General features: G+C 48.3%; 1 protein-coding gene across 1 annotated transcript in view; it reads right to left on the bottom strand.

The window, feature by feature from the left end:
* LOC142254740 (nuclear pore membrane glycoprotein 210-like) overlaps positions 1-23,927 on the bottom strand; it is a 70,672-nt gene that overhangs the window by 38,415 nt on the left and 8,330 nt on the right. Inside the window, exons 7-23 of the mRNA XM_075325996.1 lie at positions 20,449-20,581; positions 20,208-20,366; positions 18,676-18,744; positions 18,473-18,582; positions 17,813-17,953; positions 11,469-11,603; positions 9,456-9,611; positions 9,101-9,290; positions 8,535-8,680; positions 8,230-8,451; positions 7,980-8,153; positions 7,694-7,886; positions 6,455-6,543; positions 6,282-6,386; positions 6,062-6,163; positions 2,776-2,904; positions 1,637-1,764 (exon numbers count right to left, since the gene is read on the bottom strand). Of these exons, the coding sequence (XP_075182111.1) occupies positions 1,637-1,764; positions 2,776-2,904; positions 6,062-6,163; positions 6,282-6,386; positions 6,455-6,543; positions 7,694-7,886; positions 7,980-8,153; positions 8,230-8,451; positions 8,535-8,680; positions 9,101-9,290; positions 9,456-9,611; positions 11,469-11,603; positions 17,813-17,953; positions 18,473-18,582; positions 18,676-18,744; positions 20,208-20,366; positions 20,449-20,581 (2,381 nt within the window). The remainder of the gene's footprint in view (positions 1-1,636; positions 1,765-2,775; positions 2,905-6,061; positions 6,164-6,281; positions 6,387-6,454; positions 6,544-7,693; positions 7,887-7,979; positions 8,154-8,229; positions 8,452-8,534; positions 8,681-9,100; positions 9,291-9,455; positions 9,612-11,468; positions 11,604-17,812; positions 17,954-18,472; positions 18,583-18,675; positions 18,745-20,207; positions 20,367-20,448; positions 20,582-23,927) is intronic.

Raw genomic sequence — 23,927 nt, 5'->3', positions numbered from 1 at the left:
CAGATGGAGAGACAGATGGAGAGACAGATGGAGAGACAGAGACAGATGGAGAGACAGATGGAGAGACAGATGGAGAGACAGATGGAGAGACAGATGGAGAGACAGATGGAGAGACAGAGAGAGAAAGAGACAGATGGAGAGACAGATGGAGAGACAGAGAGAGAAAGAGACAGATGGAGAGAGACAGGCAGACAGGGAGAGACAGGGCGAGACAGAGAGAGACAGGGAGAGACAGAGAGAGAGACAGACAAAGAGAGACAGACAGATATAGACAGAGAGGCAGACAGAGACAGACAGACAGAGACAGACAGAGACAGACAGAGACAGACGGAGAGACAGACAGAGAGACAGACGGAGAGACAGACGGAGAGACAGACGGAGAGACAGACGGAGAGACAGAAAGAGAGACAGAAAGAGAGACAGAAAGAGAGACAGAAAGAGAGACAGAAAGAGAGACAGAAAGAGAGACAGAAAGAGAGACAGAAAGAGAGACAGAAGGAGAGACAGATGGAGAGACAGATGGAGAGACAGATGGAGAGACAGATGGAGAGACAGATGGAGAGACAGAGAGAGAAAGAGACAGATGGAGAGACAGATGGAGAGACAGAGAGAGAAAGAGACAGATGGAGAGACAGATGGAGAGACAGATGGAGAGACAGAGAGAGAAAGAGACAGATGGAGAGACAGAGAGAGAAAGAGACAGATGGAGAGAGACAGGCAGACAGGGAGAGACAGGGCGAGACAGAGAGAGAGACAGACAAAGAGAGACAGACAGATATAGACAGAGAGGCAGACAGAGACAGGCAGACAGAGACAGACAGAGAGACAGGCAGACAGAGGGAGAGAGACAGACGGAGAGAAAGAGAGACAGACAGAAAAAGACAGGCAGCTAGGGAGAGAGACAGACTGAGAGACAGAGAAAGACAGACAGAGAGACAGACATTAATGGAGACAGAGAAAGAGACAGACAGACAGAGAGACAGACAGGGAGAGACAGAGACAGACAGAAAGAGACAGGCAGAGAGACAGAGATAGAGACAGACAGAGAGAGACAAACGAAGAGACAGACAGAGAGAGACAGACATTAATGGAGACGGACAGAGAGACACAGAGAGACATTTATGGTAGTTACTAACCTGGGCAATGCCGGGTACTGCAGCCAGAATATATAGTGTATATATGTGATTATATATATATATATATATATATATATATATATATATATAAAAAAAATTCCAGTTACTAATTACCATGGGACAAAATAAAAAAAACGAATCTTTTCTTTCAATAATTTGCAAGGGCAACCTTGATCCCCACCAATCTCTAGAATGAATGCCATCACATTGCAACAAGGGCCATGCCCTATCATCATCTAGCGTGGACATTTTTGGATCTCTGTGGCTGCAGACGAAATTTCCCATTTGGCACAATTGGGGATCAGTCAGTGACTTTTTGTGATCACTCCCAAGATGTTTTTTGGTTACCTCCTTTTCTTAGTATTTGCAAAAGTGCATTATTTTTCACATAGATTTGACCCATGGTCAATGGTGGAGTAATGATTTGGAATGAGGGAAAAGAGGAAGAGAAGGAATCTATGAAATATCAGGATGTCGATAAATAGTTTGGGATGGTTTACTTGAGACTGACGATAGGACTGGAGCTCTGGACACTCAATTGCATGATGCCAAAGTATTTATTCAGGAACGGTCTATGGGAAGAGTCCCAAACTTTCATCGAGACTTCTACAGACTTTCCGACTTCCACCTGGAGAAAAACACAAAAGGTGAATGCCATTATCCGTGGTGCTCTGCTCTCCAGCAGAGCCAATGTTCTGTAATATGCTCCAGATGATGGGTTGCTTGTCAGTTTTTGGGTCCTGCGCTGGTTCGGGGACGGACCTGTGTTCAGGCGCCTCGTATTAGAGAGCAAGCTAACCCGGAACGCTGCCAGTCGTAGTTCCTGCTCTGCAGTGAGTTCTCTGGCTCCCGAGAGTTTTGTTATTCTGATCTTGCCTTCCTACCCCGGACCTTTGTTACCCTTGTCTGCCCGTGCCCCTGACTCTGACATTATCCCTCTGGCTTCTAACCTCCGGCTTGTACCCTGACCTCAGCTCCACTCACTCCCTGTGTACCTTATTTGATTACCTGGCTTATGACCTCGGGCTTGTACCCTGACCCCATCTCTGCTCTCTCCCTGTGTACCTTATCTGACTACTTGGCTTCTGACCTCCAACTTGTACCCTGAACCCGGCTCTCCTCGCTGCCTGTGTGCCTTATCTGACTTCCTGGCTTCTGTCCTTTGTTTTGTACCCTGACCCCAGCTCTGCTCGCTCCTTGTGTACCGTATCTGACTTCCTGGCTTCTGACCACCGGCGTGTTTGACTTCCCTGTCTCTAGTAGCTTCTAGTGACACCTAGTGGCATATCGTCACAGTGAATATATGTATACTATGAATCACAGATAAGGAACATTGGCAAGGATCGTGCAAGGTGATGAAGAAACATTTTTTCATCCATCCTCTTAGGCACCTGAAAATAGCTGATCGATGGGGATGGCGGCTGGCGAGCCCCCTACATTGTAATATTGGTGACCTTTTCTGAGGATGGGTCATCAATGTCTAAGATGTCCAATGTCCTGAATAACCCCTTTAACTTCCTTCGCACTTCTTGGAGTTGAAGCACATTATTTTACTAGCTGGTGTGATAGGTTATCATATGTATTATCGATCTGGGTAGTGGGCAACAACAACATGGTAGCAATATAATGAGAACCTTACCTTATCGACAAAGTCAATCTCCAAGCCATAGATGTCAGAGATGTGGATGGCGGCGGTGGCACGATTTGTGGATAAGATACAGAGGTCATGTACCTCCAATGTCAGAGTCCCAGGGTGCAGAGGGATCACCTGGAGAAAGATGGAGAGGTCTTTTGGTTTTGTTCTTCTGTTCACACCGTATGTATGTACAGTCTCTACAAACAGATTCTATAGAATAGAGTAATATTTCTCAGCCTCATTGATGAGACGGCCCAATAATTGATGCAGGAAATTTGCCAGGAGCAATCATATTATTATTATTATTTATTATTACAGCGCCATTTATTCCATGGCGCTTTACAAGTAAAAGAGGGTATACGTACCACAATCATTAACAGTACAAGACAGACTGGTATAGGAGGAGAGGACCCTGCCTGCGAGGGCTCAGTCTACAGGGAATGGGTGATGGTACAATAGGTGAGGACAGAGCTGGTTGCGCAGTGGTGTACTGGACTGAGGGCTATTGTAGGTTGTAGGCTTGTTGGAAGAGGTGGGTCTTGGGTTCCTCTTGAAGCTTTCCACGGTAGGGGAGAGTCTGATATGCTGAGGTAGAGCATTCCAGAGTATGGGGGAGGCACGGGAGAAATCTTGTACGCGATTGTTGGAAGAGGAGATAAGAGAGGAGCAGAGAAGGAGATCTTGTGAGGATCTGAGGTTGCGTGCAGGTAGGTACCGGGAGACTAGGTCACAGATGTAGGGAGGAGACAGGTTGTGGTTGGCTTTGTATGTCTTGGTTAATGTTTTGAACTGGAGTCGTTGGGTGATGGGAATCCAGTGAAGGGATAGGCAGAGTGGCGAGGCTGGGGAGTAGCGAGGGGAGAGGTGGATTAAGAGGGCCGCAGAGTTTAGGATAGATTGGAGGGGTGCAAGAGTGTTGGAAGGGAGGCCAGAGAGTAGGAGGTTGCAGTAGTCAAGGCGGGAGATGATGAGGGCATGCACTAATGTTTTTGCTGATTCTTGGTTAAGGAAAGCACAGATCTGGGAGATATTTTTGAGTTGTAGTCTGCATGAGGTGAAGAGGGCTTGGATGTGTGGCTTGAAGGATAGAGCAGAGTCGAGGGTTACTCCAAGGCAATGAGTTTGTGAGACTGGGATGAGTGAGCAGCCATCAAGTTTGATGGAAAGGCTGATCCCTCCTTGTCAGCAATTTGGTGAAATGCATCGCTTACTTTAGTCAGCGGGAGGTCATTACTCATCAAACGCGTTGGAAAATACAAAAGTGACCTTTACAAAAGACAAACAAAGCTTTATTTTCTATCAACTGTATATGTAAGGGGATGAAGGAGTAAAATGCAAGGAAACATTGCCATCTGCTGACCAAAGATGATAAGAACAGAAAAAAGCAGAGAATGACAGTAATGCGGTAATTTACACGAGGCGATCTATCGCGCGATGCATCGTCGGGGGTCACGGTTTTCGTGACGCACATCCGGCATCGTTCACGACGTCGTCTCGTGTGACACCTCCAAGCGACGCAGTATCGCTCACAAATCGTGAGTCGTGCACTCGTCACTGAGTTGTTAAAAGTTGTTTATTTAACATGGCGCCGGTTGTTCATCGTACCCAGGGTAGCACACATCGCTCCGTGTGACACCCCGGGGACGATGAACACAGCTTACCTGTGTCCTCCAGCACCCGCCGGCTATGCGGAAGGAAGGAGGTGGGCGGGATTTTAACGTGCCGCTCATCTCCGCCCCTCCGCTTCTATTGGGCGGCCGCTGTGTGACATCGCTGTGACGCCGAACGTCCCTCCCCCTTCAGGAAGTGGACGTTCGACGCCCACAGCGAGGTCGCTCAGCAGGTAAGTGCGTGTGACGGGGGTTTAACGACTTTGTGCGCCACGGGCAACTAATTGCTCATGACGCACAAACGACGGGGGCGGGTACGATCGCTCGTGCAATCGCACGATAGCGTGTCTCGTGTAAGGCCCGCATTAGAGGAACCGAGGAGTGAAAGGACACGTCCCTCCAGGGAAGAGTAGGGAGGAGGCAACAGGTCAGGTGAGAACTGTAAAGCAGTTAATAGTTATAAAGGCCTGAGAGAACGAAGGGCAGGAGTTGGCGCCTGAACATGTAGCAGAACGGTTGTGTGAGTAGCGGTAGCGGGCTTACAGCCAAAGATTCGTGACCAGTTCCAGATGAAGATTCATGACCAGTTCTAGTAGAAGATCTGTGACCAGTTCTAAGAGAATATCTGTGATCAATTATAGAGGAAGATTTGTGACCAGTTCCAGAGGAGTTCCATGAGCAGTTCCATGAGCAGTTCTAAGAGAAGACTTCTGACCAAGATTCATGACCACTTCCAGAGGACGATTTGTGACTAGTTTCAGATGAAGATTTATGACCAGTTCCAGAGGAAGACTCGTAACCAGTTCCAGAGGAAGATTCATGACCAGTTCCAGAGGAAGATTCATGACCAGTTCCAGAGGAGGATTCGTGACCAGTTCTAAGCGAAGATCCAGGACCAGTTCTAAGAGAAGATCCATGACCAGTTCCAGAGGAAGATTCGTGACCAGTTCTAAGCGAAGATCCATGACTAGTTCTAAGAGAAGATCCATGACCAGTTCCAGAGGAAGATTCGTGACCAGTTCTAAGCGAAGACCCATGACTAGTTCTAAGAGAAGATCCATGACCAGTTCAAGGAGAAGATCCATGACCAGTTCAAGGAGAAGATCCATGACCAGTTTTGAGACATCACCCGGCCACGGGCAAAGGACCGTATTTCTGTGTTGTTGCTTCCCATTCAGACTTACGGTATTAAGTGGGGACTGGGACTGTGCTTCAGTCAGCATACTGAGTCTGTGAAGTTACCTGTCGAATTGGACAGGTAGTGATATCAAACACCCCCCCCCCCCCTTCCCCGTTAGAGTCTGTGTGCTATGTGTGTTTATTTAGATAGTATACGACGGTGATGGGTAGTGGAGTGATACTGATGCTTCTCGGATTTGGGAATTAGGAATAAGATATCTTTGACATTGACCATTATTTAATGATAGGAGTAACGTAATAACGTGTAAATTGTATTGTGCTTGAATCTTGCATCTCTTCATGGCTATATCTCTTATTGTAATATAATCAGTTTTATTGCTACCAACTAAGCTATTCCCTGACCTTGTGCCGAATGTACCTGTCACGAACCGGTCCGGGGAGGGGGGGGGGGGAGGTCAACCAGGATCCCTCCGCTCTGTCGTCTGCGCCGTTGCATTCTCATAGATCTCGTACATAGACTATGCATTCAGTGTTAATACCTGCACTGTGTTCTCTGCTTCAATATACGCAGAATATGCAATCCGGAGATCACTAACGTTCACCAGAAAATGTCCCGATCCTTCCACAAACTTAAAAATTTCCTAACAAGTAAAAAAAAAAAGTGAATATATGTAATCACATCATTGTCTAAAAATTCTGTCCCAAACGACATGGGAAAAAATACAATTCTTGCATTTTCTACATGGACGGCAAGCTCACCTTAACGTTTGGGTGATTGAATACGGTGATGTCGTCCGGTGAAATGGAGACGTCATCGACCATGGATAGCTCCATCGCGGTGGTGATGAGAAGCGATGACGTCTCCTGTTATTGGAAACATCTTTGTGACGGCTGTCGCCTCTGCTCCTCAACTTTAGGAAACATTCACTTACTTCGACCTGAACCCAGGACTTGTATCCGTCACAAGTTACGCTGATGGAAACCGTCCCTTTTACGTTCTTTACTTCTAGAAGATGCTGACCTATTGGAAACCAGTGCCATTATTTGATTACCATGCTGTGCACCATTATCCAACACTTTATATACTGGCGCTCAATGGTGGATGAAGGTAGACTGTGCCGACAAAAGGGTTGTGAGCGGCATTTACCTTTCTGCCCTCCGCCATACCAATCCATGCAACAATTCTTTGCAAATTTTGTCACTTATGCGGACCCAGAATGCAAAAGTTCGGATCCGCACGGTTTCAAACATACCCGAGTGCCGGCTAATGATCCGGATCCGGCACTCAGTTAATACAAAAAAATAAAGAAGAAAATAATAAAGCAAGAGACACTATACTTACCGAGCCTCCAGCATGGCTGTAACTACACCTGCAGCTGCTCTTTCACTTCCAGGGCCGCTCATTAGGCTCATGCATATGTACTGCTTTCTCCACCCACCGGCGTCTGTGATTGGTTGCAGTCAGCCGCACCCCCATGCTGAGTGACAGCCTGTCTGACGCTTTCAATCACAGACCCTGTCTGTGGGTCTATTGTACAGTAAAAATAAAAAAATTTAAAAAAAATTGGTGTAGGGTCCCCCCATATTATGATATCCAGCACAAATCAAGCCCACGGCTGCATCCTCCAGCCGTGCGCTTATCTTGGTTGTGTATCAAAACAGGAGGAACCGCATGCGGCTTCTTTTTCTAAAATTATTTAAATAAATAATTTAAAAAAAAAAGCCATGCGGTCCTCCCAATTTTTATACCCAGCCATGATAAAGCCCGACAGCTGGGGGCTGGTATTGTCAGGCTGGGAAGACCAATGCTTATTGAGCCCCCCCAACCTAAACATAGCAGCCTGCAGCCACCCGGGATTTTTGCACGCTATAGCAGCAGGCAGAGAATGGGTGATGACATCACTCAGGTTAGTTGCGGTCAGAGCTGGAGGTTCCCACGGTCCTCCACCTGTGACTGCAGCTAACCTGGCCTCAGGTGGGATCACTGAGTTTAATGAAGTACCCAGAGGTCAGGTTAGCTGCGTTCACTGGTGGAGTTGCAGTCTTCAGCTAATTTGTAGCAAAACTAATACACTCCTTATGGCACAAGTTACATATTTACAATTTTTCATCAACCGTTATCGAAACGTCTTGCCCATATGTTCTGTAATTTAAGCATAACCACCACTCACCATGTAACCATGTCTGTCCAGTGCCATCACTCTTTGCTATCTCTTGCATGCCCTGGCCATGAGGAAGAAGAGCGGTGGTCTCGTTGGAAGAGGTCCAATCCATCGCCAGTGAGCTAAAGTTATCAAATTTCCTCCGGTGCTGGTCGAAGATAAACAGCTCCAGTTTTGTGTCCCTCAACATGGATACAGGGATCTAAATAAAGGACATCGACAGGCTATGATATGTTGTCCTTGTGTTGGTTTTCCTATACCTACAGAAGGAACTGATCAAGGGTAAAAGTCTTACAAATTGCTTGTTATGCTTCAGGATGGGACATGGTGGAGCTCCATCGAGTGCCGAATACACCGGATACAAGGACATGCCCGCAGGAAAAGCACAGATGAGATTGACTTCCACCATTTCCACCGACGGTCTCGGATTTAGAGTTCCAGGATTATTTCCCAATTGAAATGTCAAAACCTGCAGGATACCAGCTGTTTTTTATCTTCGCAATTCATGTGTCCAACACAGTGGAAGTCTTCTGTCCTTCGCTCACCTGTTCTCCCAGTTTGGTGCACTGGACCTCATACGTGTGTAGATTCTTCTTTGCCTTCGTCGGAGATCCAATTTGGTGTATGTGAACGCTACTCCAGTCTTCAGCAGTGAGCCACCTAAAGAAACAGGTTGGCTCGAGAACCCATGGGCCTGGACCACCTTCAAATACCATGACCTTGGTGGAGTGGAGGGAAAGCACAGAGGTGTGCACCGGATCAACCGCCTGCAAGAAGAAGAGTTGCAACCAGATGAAAGCCAAGTGTATATAAGTATGTAAATGCCGGGATCAGGAGGATGTAAACGTACCTTAAGAGGGCTGTAGGCTGAGAACATGGCGTCGTTGTGGTATTCCCCTTCATCTGTCGTTACACTGACTTTGAGGACATTGTGTCCGGGGCTTTGTGCAAATATCTTCAGGCAGGAGCATGATGGAGGAGCAAACGTGCACCTATCTATTGCCAAGGAATTAGATTAGTAGCCTAAGAAGGTTTTATGTTCCAATGACTTAGTCTACGCAATCGAAATATGCTTGGCGTCGCTACTGTAAAAGTGATAGGGGTCATATTGTGACACCTACACTATTGCGGGGGAAGTTAGTCACAAAAAAACTGATTTTTGCAACTTTCTTGTCTTGGTAGTGGAGTTGGCACAATGTGACCCCTTTCACTTGTATAGCGTTGCGATGTAGCAGCGCCACCAAGTGGACTTTGGTCATGGTCAAAGTTGCCTAAAGAGAACCATTCTGGTGCCCATCACTATCTACAAACACTAATGTATTGGTGTGCGCCGGAATTTCTGTATTCTATTATAATAGAAGACAGTCAGTCGTCTTGACCGATTGTACATAGTTGTTGGTATACGATATATCTTACCATCTTGGATGCTGAAGATTCCACCCTTGTCCATGCTGATGTGCAGCGGAAACAGAGAACAGTTTACGAAGGGAAAAATGGCGTCCTGATATTGGCCATACACCACTACCGGAATATTTATCTCCCGGCCTACCTGCGTGTCAGCATTGGATGGGAGAAGCTCCAAAGAGATGACCGGGAGCACCAAAACCTGGATAGGAATGAAAACACAAAGCAAGATCACAGCGGGAAACTCCAGAAGAGTAGAAAGAGGTTGTAGAGGGCAAAAGTTTTTGTACGTTTTCGAGTTGGGAAAAAAGTGAACTTTAGGGATCTGTAAGCGAATGTCCAACACAAGAAGTCCTGCATTACTTACGTGGCTCTGACCACTATGTAGCGGGTTCATGATGTCATTAGCCTGGACAAGGCAGTGGCCGGGTTGTCCTCCCGTTATGACGAAGCCTCTGGTATTAATACTTGCGATGCTCTTGTTTGTGGAAAACCAGGAGACGTTCCCGCTGCCTCCCTCGGCCTAAAGAGAACATCTTGTGTAAAGTTTTGGGTATATTATAGCTTACACAAAAAAAAATTGTGTCGGCTGAAGTAAGAAAGGAGTTAAGGTCTTCAGGCCTTCCAAAAAGTTCTTAGTGTGTGGGATTTCACTTTTGGAAAAATGACTTGTTCAGGGAGTGTGGATAAGCTGGGTGGATGCTGGGAGTGTCTGTACTTATTATGCAGTTATGTATCCTGCTATTTGCTATCATGCAAGGAACGGCTAAATTTGTGCATTATACGCCCATATTTCTGAAGATTATAAAAGATCTGATTTTCATTAAATTCATTTGGAGAGCTTTGGAAATCACATGCCTGTGTATTTCTTAAATGCTTACCAGCGCCGTAGAATGAATCCCAGAAACTTTTAATTGGAGTAAGAACTACTTCAACACGACCATGAGATAAAGCAATGTCTTCAGGCCTGCCAAAAAGTTTTTAGGGTGTGGGATTTCACTTTTGTAACAAAGACTTGTTTAAGGAGTATGGCTAAGCTGGGGGGATACTGGGAGTGTCTATACTTATTATGTAGTTATGTATGTCTATTTGCTATCATGTAAGAAACGCCTTCCAAAAATTTCTTAGGGTGTGGGATTTCATTTTTGGAACATAGACTTGTTCAGGGAGTGTGGCTAAGCTGGGTGGATGCTGAGAGTGTTTGCATTTATTATGCAGTTATGTATTCTACTATTTGTCATCATGTAAGAGACACTTAAATTTATGCATGGTACGCCTATATTTCTGAAGAGTATAAAAGATCTGATTCTCATTAAATTCATTTGGAGAGCATTGGAAATCCCATGCCTGTGTATTTCTTTAATTCTCACTGGTGCCGTACAATGAATCCCAGAAACTTTTAATTGGAGTAAGAACTACATCAGCCCAACCATGACATAAAGCAATGTCTTCAGGCCTTACAAAAAGTTCTTAAGGTGTGGGGTTTCAATTTTAGAACAAAGACGTGTTCAGGTAGTGTGGCTGAGCTGGGTGGCTGCTGGTAGTGTCTGTACTTATTATGCAGTTATGTATTCTACTATTTGCTATTATGTAAGAAACCCCTAAATTTGTGCATAGTACGCCTATATATCTGAAGAGTATAAAAGGTCTATTTCTCATTGAATTCCTTTGGAGAGCTGTGGAAATCACATGCCTGTGTATTTCTTACATTTTTACTAGCACCGTAGAATGGATCCCAGAAACTTTTAATTGGAGTAAGAACTACTTCAAAACAACCATGAGATAAAGTAATTGTCTTCAAGTCTGTTAAAACGTTCTTAGGGTGTGGGATTTCACTTTTGGAACAAAGACTTGTTCAGGTGGTGTGGCTAAGCTGTGTGGATGCTGGGAGTGTCTGTACTTATTATGCAGCTATGTGTTTAATCAGATACTTTTTTTCTGCTGCTGATGATCATTTTTGCAAAGATGTTAAAAAACTAACTTGACACATGATACTTTTTTGTATCTATCAGATGCCAGATCTGCTATTAGCTGCATTTGAACTTATATCTGTATAAAAAATAGGCATATACTGACGGGGAAGTTAGCACACATGTGTGACCACAGCTTCTTTCATTGTCTCTAGGACTGAGGAGTTTGTCAGGTAATGCTAAATAGGATCCCAATGTTGCTGATAGTGCATTTCTGCACCATTCATTGTCTATGGAACTGCCTAGCTTTGGTTTTCTCCAGCAGTTCTATAGAGAATGAATGGAGAAACCCCAGGTTATATCTTATCCTATGAAATGGGGATAGCGTTAACATTTCATACAATATATTTGGTATTTGTATAATTGATGACTTGTATATTTGGGAGAACAGAAGGTTTTTCCAGTCTCACCTTTACCATGAAGGTATGGGATGCATTTCTTGGGTAAGCGGGTAATACCAGAGTTTGAGGAGAGACGGTAATGGGCAAGAAAATCTTCACTTCTTGTTTCTGGGAAATTGGGTTTGGAAACATCAAGAGTTCATCCTGTCAATGACACGAGAAGAAGGGAATTTTGTTTACTTACCGTAAATTCCTTTTCTTCTAGCTCTAACTGGGAGACCCAGACAATTGGGTGTATAGGCTATGCCTCCGGAGGCCGCACAAAGTATTACACTCAAAAGTGTTAAGCCCCTCCCCTTCTGCCTATACACCCCCCGTGCTCCCACGGGCTCCTCAGTTTTGGTGCAAAAGCAAGAAGGAGGAAAAAGAATTAAAAACTGGTTTAAAGTAACTTCAATCCGAAGGAATATCGGAGAACTGAAACCATTCAACATGAACAACATGTGTACACAAAAAAAACGGGGCGGGTGCTGGGTCTCCCAATTAGAGCTAGAAGAAAAGGAATTTACGGTAAGTAAACAAAATTCCCTTCTTCTTTGTCGCTCTATTGGGAGACCCAGACAATTGGGACGTCCAAAAGCAGTCCCTGGGTGGGTAAAATAATACCTCGTAAGAGAGCCGTAAAACGGCCCTTTCCTACAGGTGGGTAACCGCCGCCTGAAGGACTCGTCTACCTAGGCTGGCATCCGCCGAAGCATAGGTATGCACCTGATAGTGCTTCGTGAAAGTGTGCAGGCTCGACCAGGCAGCCGCCTGACACACCTGCTGAGCCGTAGCCTGGTGCCTCAAAGCCCAGGACGCGCCCACGGCTCTGGTAGAATGGGCCTTCAGCCCTGAGGGAACCGGAAGCCCAGCCGAACGGTAAGCTTCGATAATTGGCTCCTTGATCCACCGAGCCAGGGTTGATTTGGAAGCCTGTGACCCTTTACGCTGGCCAGCGACAAGGACAAAGAGTGTATCCGAGCGGCGCAGGGGCGCCGTACGAGAAATGTAGAGTCTGAGTGCTCTCACCAAATCTAACAAGTGCAAATCCTTTTCACATTGGTGAACTGGATGAGGATAAAAAGAAGGTAAGGAAATATCCTGATTGAGATGAAAGGGGGATACCACCTTAGGGAGAAATTCCGGAACCGGACGTAGAACCACCTTGTCCTGGTGAAACACCAGGAAAGGGGCTTGGCACGACAACGCTGCTAGCTCAGACACTCTCCGAAGGGAAGTGACTGCTACTAGAAAAACCACTTTCTGCGAAAGTCGTGAGAGGGAAATATCTCTCATTGGCTCGAATGGTGGTTTCTGAAGAACCGTCAGCACCCTGTTTAGATCCCAGGGTTCTAACGGCCGCTTGTAAGGTGGAACTATGTGACAAACCCCCTGCAGGAACGTGCGTACCTGTGGAAGTCTGGCTAGGCGCTTCTGGAAAAACACAGAGCGCTGAGACTTGTCCCTTAAGGGAGGCGAGCGACAAACCCTTTTCCAGTCCAGATTGAAGGAAGGACAGAAAAGTGGGCAAGGCAAAAGGCCAGGGAGAAAAACCCTGAGCAGAGCACCACGACAGGAAAATTTTCCACGTCCTGTGGTAGATCTTGGCGGACGTTGGTTTCCTGGCCTGTCTCATAGTGGCAATGACGTCTTGAGATAACCCTGGAGACGCTAGGATCCAGGACTCAATGGCCACACAGTCAGGTTGAGGGCCGCAGAATTCAGATGGAAAAACGGCCCTTGAGATAGCAAGTCTGTTCGGTCTGGTAGTGCCCACGGTTGGCCGACCGTGAGATGCCACAGATCCGGGTACCACGACCTCCTCGGCCAGTCTGGAGCGACGAGGATGGCGCGGCGGCAGTCGGCCCTGATCTTGCGTAACACTCTGGGCAACAGTGCCAGCGGATGAAACACATAAGGGAGCTGAAACTGCGACCAATCCTGAACTAAGGCGTCTGCCGCCATAGCTCTGGGATCTTGAGACCGTGCCATGAACATTGGTACCTTGTTGTTGTGCCGGGACGCCATGAGGTCGACGTCCGGCACCCCCCAGTGGCAACAGATCTCCTGAAACACGTCCGGGTGAAGGGACCATTCCCCTGCGTCCATGCCCTGGCGACTGAGATAATCTGCTTCCCAGTTTTCCACGCCTGGGATGTGAACTGCGGATATGGTGGAGGCCGTGGCTTCCACCCACATCAAAATCCGCCGGACTTCCTGGAAGGCTTGCCGGCTGCGTGTGCCGCCTTGGTGGTTGATGTATGCCACCGCTGTGGAATTGTCCGACTGAATTCGGATCTGCTTGCCTTCCAGCCACTGCTGGAACGCTTTCATGGCAAGATACACTGCCCGTATTTCCAGAACATTGATCTGAAGCGAGGACTCTTGCTGGGTCCACGTACCCTGAGCCCTGTGGTGGAGAAAAACCGCTCCCCACCCTGACAGACTCGCGTCCGTCGTGACTACTTCCCAGGATGGGGGTAGGAAGGATTTCCCCTTCGATAATGAAGTGGGAAGAAGCCACCACCGAAGGGAAGCTTTGGTCGCCTGAGAGAGGGAGACGGTCCTGTCGAGGGACGTCGACTACCTGTCCCATTTGCGTAGGATGTCCCATTGAAGGGGACGCAGGTGGAACTGCGCGAAAGGGACTGCCTCCATTGCTGCCACCATCTTCCCCAGGAAGTGCATGAAGCGCCTCAAGGGGTGTGACTGGCCTTGAAGGAGAGATTGTACCCCTTTCTGTAGTGACTGCTGCTTGATCAGCGGAAGCTTCACTATCGCTGAGAGGGTATGAAACTCCATGCCAAGATACGTCAGTGATTGGGCCGGTGTCAGATTTGACTTTGGAAAATTGATGATCCACCCGAAACCCTGGAGAGTCTCCAGGGTAGCGTCGAGGCTGCGTTGGCATGCCTCTTGAGAGGTGCCTTGATTAGCAGATCGTCCAAGTACGGGATCACCGAGTAACCCTGCGAGTGTAGGAGCGCTACTACAGTAGCCATAACCTTGGTAAAAACCCGTGGGGCTGTTGCCAGGCCGAACGGCAGTGCCACGAATTGCAGTTGTTCGTTTCCTATGGCGAAGCGCAAGAAGCGCTGGTGTTCTGGAGCAATCGGTACGTGGAGATAAGCATCTTTGATATCGATCGATGCAAGGAAATCTCCTTGGGACATTGAAGCGATGACGGAGCGGAGGGATTCCATCCTGAACCGTCTGGCTTTTACGTGTTTGTTGAGCAGTTTCAGGTCCAGGACCGGGCGGAAAGACCCGTCCTTCTTTGGGACTACAAACAAGTTGGAGTAAAAACCATGGCTCTGTTGCTGGAGAGGAATAGGGATCACCACTCCTTCTGCCTTCAGAGTGCGCAGCGCCTGCAGAAGAGCCTCGGCTCGCTCGGGAGGCGGGGATGACCTGAAGAATCGAGTCGGGGGACGAGAGGTGAACTCTATCTTGTAACCGTGAGACAGAATGTCTCTCACCCAGCGGTCTTTTATTTGTGGCAGCCAGGTGTCGCAAAAGCGGGAGAGCCTGCCACCGACCGAGGATGCTGCTAGAGGAGGTCGAAAGTCATGAGGAAGCCGCTTTGTTAGCGGCGCCTCCGGTGGTCTTTTTAGGACGTGACTTAGACCGCCATGCATCAGAGTTCCTTTGTTCTTTCTGAGACCTTTTGGACGAGGGGAATTGGGACCTGCCCTCGCCCCGAAAGGACCGAAACCTCGACTGCCCTCTCCTCTGTTGGGGTATGTTCTGTTTGGGCTGGGGTAAGGATGTATCCTTTCCCTTGGATTGTTTGATGATTTCATCCAAACGCTCGCCAAACAGCCTGTCGCCAGAAATTGGCAAACTGGTTAAGCGCTTTTTGGAAGCAGAATCTGCCTTCCATTCCCATAGCCACAAGGCCCTGCGGAGTACCACCGAATTGGCGGCCGCAACCGCCGTACGGCTCGCAGAGTCCAGGACAGCATTAATAGCGTAAGACGCAAATGCCGAGGTCTGGGTGGTAATGGATGCCACTTGTGGCGCGGACGTGCATGTGGCTGCTTCAATTTGCGCTTGACCTGCTGAGATAGCTTGTAGCGCCCATACGGCTGCGAATGCTGGGGCAAAAGAAGCTCCGATAGCTTCATAGATGGATTTCAACCAGAGCTCCATCTGCCTGTCAGTGGCATCTTTGAGCGAGGCCCCATCTTCCACTGCAAGTATGGATCTAGCCGCCAGTCTGGAGATTGGAGGATCCACTTTGGGACACTGAGTCCAACCTTTAACAACGTCAGGGGGAAAAGGATAACGTGTATCCTTAAGGCGCTTAGAAAAAACGCTTATCTGGACAAGCATGGTGATTCTGGACTGCCTCTCTGAAATCAGAGTGGTCTAGAAACATACTCGGTGTACGCTTGGGGAACCTGAAACGGAATTTCTCCTGCTGAGAAGCTGACTCCTCCGCCGGAGGAGTTGAGGGAGAAATATCCAGCATTTGATTGATGGACGCAATAAGATCGTTCACTATGGCGTCCCCGCCTGGAGTATTAAGATTGAGAGCGCCCTCAGGATCAGAATCCTGATCAGTTGTCTCCGCATCATCAACCAGAGATTCCCCCCGCTGAGACCCTGAACAATATGATGTCGAGGGAAATTCTAAGCGAGCCCGCTTAGTCGGTCTGGGACTGGGGTCTAAGTCAGAACCCTCAGCCTGGGATGTATGAGATACCCCGGGAGGACATTGTTGGTCCAACTGAGGGGGGCCAGGGAACAATGATTCAACAGAGTCCCTTTGCTGAGATACCGGCCTGGACTGCAAGGCTTCTAGTATCTCAGCCATAGTCTCAGAGAGTTTTGCAAACTCAGTCCCCGTCACCTGGACAGTGTCAACAGGTGGCTCCCCCTGGGCCCCTCTTAGCAGAGGCTCTGGCTGAAGAAGTGCCACAGGGGCCGAACATTGCACACAATGAGGGTCAGTGGGACCTGCCGGCAGCTGGGTTGTACAAGCGGCCAGGCATCATAATAAGCCTGTGTTTTGGCACCCCTGCCTTTGTGGGCGCCATGCTATTGTTTTCCCTGAGTAACACAATAGGGTATATAGCCAGAATGAACTGTGCTCATACAGTGAAAGAGTATACTATAAACAAATAATGTATCAATACACTACAGCACCATGGGGCTAGCACCAACAGGTGCTGCTTACCACCCGCTTTAAAGCGGTTGTGAGGCCACCAGAGACCGTGTCTGGGTCTCCCAGGGTTTGTCCCTCTCTGCAGCGTCGGAGGAGCTGTCAGGAATGGCTGCGGCGTCCTGACGAGAGTAGGGAGCCGTGGGCGTGGCCGAGAAAGTGCGGCAACTGGTGCTCACACTGTGCACAGTGAGGGGGGTGGAGAATGGAAATCATACTCCAGCCCTCAGTGCTGCTCGTTCCGTGCAGCGTCCCGCCCTTCCCCTGCCTGTCAGGGCTGGGGGCGGGAGAAAAGGAAACTAGGCCGCAAGAAAGCCGGGGACTCGAGTATAAGCGTGGCCGCCGTAAAAGCGCGGCCGGCGCCGAAGTCCCCGGCGAACTACAAGTCCCAGCCGCGCCGCAGTTTCGCATGGCAGCGGCGGTTAGCGCGGTAGCCCCTACATATAAACACACTCAGCGACGCTGAGTGTGTAATGGCACAGTTTAACCCGGTCAGCGCCGCGGTCCCCGGTGCACTAGCACACCCAGCAAAGCTGAGGTGTTGCCGTGCGCGGTCCCCACAGGGATACAGAGTACCTTCAAGTAGCAGGGCCATGTCCCTGAACGGTACCCGGCTCCTATCCAGCAGGCTCCACAGGAGTTGTGGATGAAGCACGGTCTCAGTGCCTGGAGACCGATAGGATCCCACTTCGCCCAGAGCCCTGAGGGGGATGGGGAAGGAAAACAGCATGTGGGTTCCAGCCTCCGTACCCGCAATGGATACCTCAACCTTAACAACACCGCCGACAAGAGTAGGGTGAGAAGGGAGCATGCTGGGGGCCCTATATGGGCCCACTTTTCTTCCATCCGACCTGGTCAGCAGCTGCTGCTGACCAATCTGTGGAGCTATGTGTGCAGGTCTGCCTCCTTCGCACAAAGCAATAAAACTGAGGAGCCCGTGGGAGCACGGGGGGTGTATAGGCAGAAGGGGAGGGGCTTAACACTTTTGAGTGTAATACCTTGTGCGGCCTCCGGAGGCATAGCCTATACACCCAATTGTCTGGGTCTCCCAATAGAGCGACAAAGAAATATTTATTTTCCAGAAGACCGAAGGATCCAAGGCCATGTCTGTGACTGTGACCATACTGGATTCTGAGGACACCAGTAGACATAGGAGCCACCATTACTGCTTTGTTATACTTTGTGTATGTCTTTCATTTCTTACCCCGTGATCGACACCAGTAAGTGACGCATTGACGGTTGTGGTTCCAGTTTGGATGGCGCGTACCACGTGGTATGACCCGTTTTTAGAGGAAAACATCAAAATGAAGAAATCGAAGGGAAAGTGACCGCTAATCTGCAGGTTCTGTTAACATCAATGGAAGAAGAATGGAAATCTGGTGAGGATCTTAAGAAATATTGAGCTTATATGTAGTAGACACCTTAAAGAGATGTAAGTGCAAGTTCCACCATCTTAAAGGGGATCTGTCAATTTCAATGAATATGTAAATTTTTTTTATCTGGTGTAAACGCCGCTGTTCTCCTGAATCCGGCGCTGTTTTTCTTTTGTTCCTGCGCCTCTCCGTTCCTGAGATATGGCCACTTCTTCCCTGTATATAAATCTAGTGTTGTTAGCCAAGTGGGCATTTTCCTTAATAAGATGACCATGCCCACTTGGCTACAAATAATAGATTTATATACAAGGAAGATGGGGCCATATCTCAGGAACACGGAGGAGCAGCAAGAAAAGAAAAACATCGCCGGATTCGGGAGAACAGCGGCATTTACACCAGGTTAAAAAAATATCTATTTATTGATCCCCTTTAAGATAGGGGAACTTGTAAATACCAATATCATTCATTCTTTGAATTATTAGTGTCCATACCTGTGAGGGATAGACCCGACGGCTGCTTGTCTTGTCATACACCTCAATGCTGATCTCGTACACCTTTTCTGTCTCCAGAATCCAGAGGTCTCCAGGACGAATGGAAAACCCTGAGGGAAGTGATATAGCCATGACGTGCTACGGTAGGTGCTTCTTGCTGATCTTAGCCTATGGATGTGTGTAAGAAGGGTTGCAAACCTTACCGAGGAATCCCGGCTCCACCACACACACTGTGCAGTTAGGGAGACTGGAGCCACCGTGCATGTGAATATCTAATGTCATGCTGAGTAATCAGTAACACACCTTTACATCACATAAATACAAGGAAGAGTATTATATGGACCACACCAGCCCACCAGGGGACATAACAAAGAAGTGGAGCAGAGGATCTGCAAAGCTTTAAAAAGTAGCTAAACATTTATTCATTTATTTTTAAGAATTTCTCCAGCATGGAAAGTTCTGAAACTTTGCAAAACACATTATTTGGGTATTCGTCTTCAATCCTGTAAAAAAAATGTAAGTGAGTCGCTTCCATACCTCTGCTTTTCCTTAGTCTGTTTTCCTGCATTCAGTTACATTGATATTAGAGCGTACTCCTTAGGAGTACAGATGATGGCAGTGGTGGGTCAGCTGCTGACTCTTCCTCTGAGTATTAGGTATGATCACTAGGAGTACAAATGATGGCAGTGATGGGTAAGCCTTTGTCTGCTCCTCTGAATGCTGAACATGCTCATTAGGAATATAGATGATGGCAGTGATAGGTCAGCTCCTGTCTCCGCCTCTGAATATTGAACATGCTCATTAGGAGTATAGATGATGGCAGTGATGGGTCAGCTCCTGTCTCCTCCTCTGAGTGTTGAGCATGCTCATTAGGAGTACAGATGATGGCAGTGATGGGTCAGCTCCTGCCTCTTCCTCTGAGTATTGAGCATGTTCATTACGAGTACAGTACTCTTTCCTCTTCCGAGTGTTCTGCTCATTAGAATAATCTCCTGCAGCAGTTTCTCCCCAGAATTAGTGCGCCGCAGGTGCTAACCCATCACTGCCATCATCTGTACTCCTAATTAGCTTTTTCTGATATCAATGCAGCTGAAGGCAGGAAAACATAATGGGGAAAGCTGTGGTTTTCAAAGTCACTTACAAAGTGAACACAAATCTGCTAATCAAGTGATTTGCAAAGTTTCATACAAATTTATTACGAAATATAGAAATAAAAGTTAAATGGGATATTCCCAGCTCCAAGATCTTATCCCAATATGTAGTAGGTGTAGTAATAATAATAATAATAATAATAATAATAATAATAATAGCAAATGCCTTCAGTTATAAATGTAATATAGTTCTCCTGATTATGTATGTCTCTTACCTAATGTGCAGGGCATTGCAGGTCCTTAGATATCCATAGTTATGACCACTAGCAATTAACTAACTGTAACTATGAGTAACTTATGACCACTCTGTGACAGTTTGTTAATTGCTAGTGATCATAACCATGGATATCTAAGGCCCTACAATGCCCTGCACATGAGGTATAAGACAGCTAATCAGGAGAACTATACTACATTTCTAATAGGAGGTATTTGCTAATATTAGTATTCTTACACCAACTACATATTGGGATAGGGTCTTGGAGAAGGGAATACCCCTCTAATTATTCTTTAATCAATGATCTGGCCATATAGGAATAACCCATGGGAATAGATTGCAGGGATCGTATATCAGTGGTGTAGGATACTCTTGTGTGTAAAGATGAGGTTGGCGCAGCCCAGTTGCAGAGCCGTCACTGTAAGGGACGTGTCTTCAAGATCGGCCACGGGGAGGTGGGGGTCGCCTCCTGGAGATGGCACCTGGCTCTCCAGCTGTACTTTATAATTTGCCAAAGGAGGATCCATCACTGCAGATCCCAAAAAAAAATGAATCAGTAATGTATCTTCATTGGGTTTTTGGGTCCCCATTTCCCACCATTGTCTCGGCACCTGTAACTTTATGCTCCACCAGTGTGTGCACTTGGAAGCGGACACGAGCCATCGCCAGCAGGAGGACCTCGCAGCACGGGGTCAGGAATATCTTCTCCAGGACCAACAGGCGGATACTGGTAACAGGTACGTGCTGCGGGAAATAGAGCTCATCAATGGAAACCGTCGAAAAGAAGGGAATTTTGTTACTTACCGTAAATTCCTTTTCTTCTAGCTCCAATTGGGAGACCCAGATGATTGGGTGTATAGCTACTGCCTCCGGAGGCCACACAAAGCATTACACTAAAAAGTGTAAGGCCCCTCCCCTTCTGGCTATACACCCCCCGTGGGATCACGGGCTGCTCAGTTTTAGTGCTAAAGCAAGAAGGAGGAAAGCCAATAACTGGTTTAAACAAATTCAATCCGAAGTAACATCGGAGAACTGAAACCGTTCAACATGAACAACATGTGTACCCGAAAAAAACAAAAATCCCGAAGGAAACAGGGCGGGTGCTGGGTCTCCCAATTGGAGCTAGAAGAAAAGGAATTTACGGTAAGTAACAAAATTCCCTTCTTCTTCGGCGCTCCATTGGGAGACCCAGACGATTGGGACGTCCAAAAGCAGTCCCTGGGTGGGTAAATTAATACCTCAAGTTAGAGCTGCAAAACAGCCCTCCCTTACGAGGAGGCAACCGCCGCCTGCAGGACTCTTCTACCTAGGCTGGCGTCCGCCGAAGCGTAGGTATGCACCTGATAATGTTTGGTGAAAGTGTGCAGACTCGACCAGGTAGCTGCCTGGCACACCTGTTGAGCCGTAGCCTGGTGTCGTAATGCCCAGGACGCACCCACGGCTCTGGTAGAATGGGCCTTCAGCCCTGATGGAACCGGAAGCCCAGCAGAACGGTAGGCTTCAAGAATTGGTTCCTTGATCCATCGAGCCAGGGTGGATTTGGAAGCCTGCGATCCTTTGCGCTTACCAGCGACAAGGACAAAGAGTGCATCCGAGCGGCGCAGGGGCGCCGTGCGGGAAATGTAGATTCTGAGTGCTCTCACGAGATCCAACAAATGCAAATCCTTTTCATACCGATGAACTGGATGAGGACAAAAGGAAGGTAAGGAGATATCCTGATTGAGATGAAAAGAGGATACCACCTTAGGGAGAAACTCCTGAATCGGGCGCAGCACTACCTTGTCCTGGTGAAAAACCAGGAAGGGAGCTTTGGATGACAGCGCTGCCAGCTCGGATACCCTCCGAAGAGACGTGACCGCTACCAGAAAGGCCACTTTCTGTGAGAGTCGAGAAAGTGAAACATCCTTCAGAGGCTCGAAGGGCGGCTTCTGGAGAGCAACTAGTACCCTGTTCAGATCCCATGGATCTAACGGCCGTTTGTACGGAGGGACGATGTGACAAACCCCCTGCAGGAATGTGCATACCTGAGGAAGTCGTGCTAGACGCTTTTGAAAAAATACCGATAGCGCTGAGACTTGCCCTTTAAGGGAGCCGAGTGATAAGCCTTTTTCCAAACCAGATTGCAGGAAGGAAAGAAAAGTAGGCAATGCAAATGGCCAGGGGGACACTCCCTGTGTCGAGCACCAGGATAAGAAAATCTTCCACGTTCTGTGGTAGATCTTAGCAGACGTGGGCTTCCTAGCCTGTCTCATGGTGGCCACGACCTCTTGAGATAATCCTGAAGATGCTAGTATCCAGGACTCAATGGCCACACAGTCAGGTTCAGGGCCGTAGAATTCAGATGGAAAAACGGCCCTTGTGACAGTAAGTCTGGCCGGTCTGGTAGCGCCCACGGTTGGCCGACCGTGAGATGCCACAGATCCGGATACCACGACCTCCTCGGCCAGTCTGGGGCGACGAGCAAGACGCGGCGGCAATCGGACCTGATCTTGCGTAGCACTCTGGGCAAGAGTGCCAGAGGGGGAAACACATAGGGCAGCTGGAACTGCGACCAATCTTGCACTAAGGCGTCTGCCGCCAGAGCTCTGTGATCGCGAGACCGTGCCATGAAAGTTGGGACCTTGTTGTTGTGCCGGGACGCCATTAGGTCGACGTCCGGCCTTCCCCAGCGGCGACAGATTTCCTGAAACACGTCCGGGTGAAGGGACCATTCCCCTGCGTCCATACCCTGGCGACTGAGGAAGTCTGCTTCCCAGTTTTCTACGCCGGGGATGTGAACTGCGGATATGGTGGAGGCCGTGGCTTCCACCCACATCAGAATCCGCCGGACTTCCTGGAAGGCTTGCCGACTGCGTGTCCCGCCTTGGTGGTTGATGTATGCCACCGCTGTGGAGTTGTCCGACTGAATTCGGATCTGCTTTCCTTCCAGCCACTGCTGGAAGGCTTGTAGGGCAAGATACACTGCCCTGATTTCCAGAACATTGATCTGAAGGGTGGACTCCTGCTGAGTCCACGTACCCTGAGCCCTGTGGTGGAGAAAAACTGCTCCCCACCCTGACAGACTCGCGTCTGTCGTGACCACCGCCCAGGATGGGGGTAGGAAGGACCTTCCTTGTGATAATGAGGTGGGAAGAAGCCACCATTGAAGAGAGTCCTTGGCCGTCTGGGAAAGGTAGACTTTCCTGTCTAAGGACGTCGACTTCCCGTCCCATTGGCGGAGAATGTCCCATTGAAGTGGGCGCAGATGAAACTGCGCAAACGGGACTGCCTCCATTGCTGCCACCATCTTCCCCAGGAAGTGCATGAGGCGTCTTAAGGGGTGCGACTGGCCTTGAAGGAGAGAGTGCACCCCTGTCTGTAGTGAACGCTGCTTGTCCATCGGAAGCTTCACTATCGCTGAGAGAGTATGAAACTCCATGCCAAGATATGTTAGTGATTGGGTCGGTGACAGATTTGACTTTGAAAAGTTGATGATCCACCCGAAAGTCTGGAGAGTCTCCAGCGCAACGTTCAGGCTGTGTTGGCATGCCTCTTGAGAGGGTGCCTTGACAAGTAGATCGTCCAAGTAAGGGATCACCGAGTGTCCCTGAGAGTGCAAGACTGCTACCACTGCTGCCATGACCTTGGTGAAAACCCGTGGGGCTGTCGCCAGACCAAATGGCAGGGCTACGAACTGAAGGTGTTCGCCTCCTATAACGAAGCGTAGAAAACGCTGGTGCTCTGGAGCAATCGGCACGTGGAGATAAGCATCTTTGATGTCTATTGATGCTAGGAAATCTCCTTGAGACATCGAGGCAATGACGGAGCGGAGAGATTCCATCCGGAACCGCCTGGTTTTCACGTGCTTGTTGAGCAGTTTTAGGTCCAGAACAGGACGGAAAGAGCCGTCCTTTTTTGGCACCACAAACAGATTGGAGTAAAAACCTTGACCTCGTTCCTGAAGAGGAACAGGGATCACCACTCCTTCTGCCCTTAGAGAGCACACCGCCTGCAGAAGAGCATCGGCTCGGTCGGGATGTGGGGAAGTTCTGAAGAACCGAGGCGGAGGACGAGAACTGAACTCTATCCGGTACCCGTGAGACAAAATGTC

Source organism: Anomaloglossus baeobatrachus, chromosome 10 (assembly GCF_048569485.1).
Source record: "Anomaloglossus baeobatrachus isolate aAnoBae1 chromosome 10, aAnoBae1.hap1, whole genome shotgun sequence".
NCBI classification, from domain to species: Eukaryota; Metazoa; Chordata; class Amphibia; order Anura; family Aromobatidae; genus Anomaloglossus; species Anomaloglossus baeobatrachus.
Note: the sequence above shows the minus strand (reverse complement) of the source record. Positions and strands in the feature narration are given on the sequence as shown.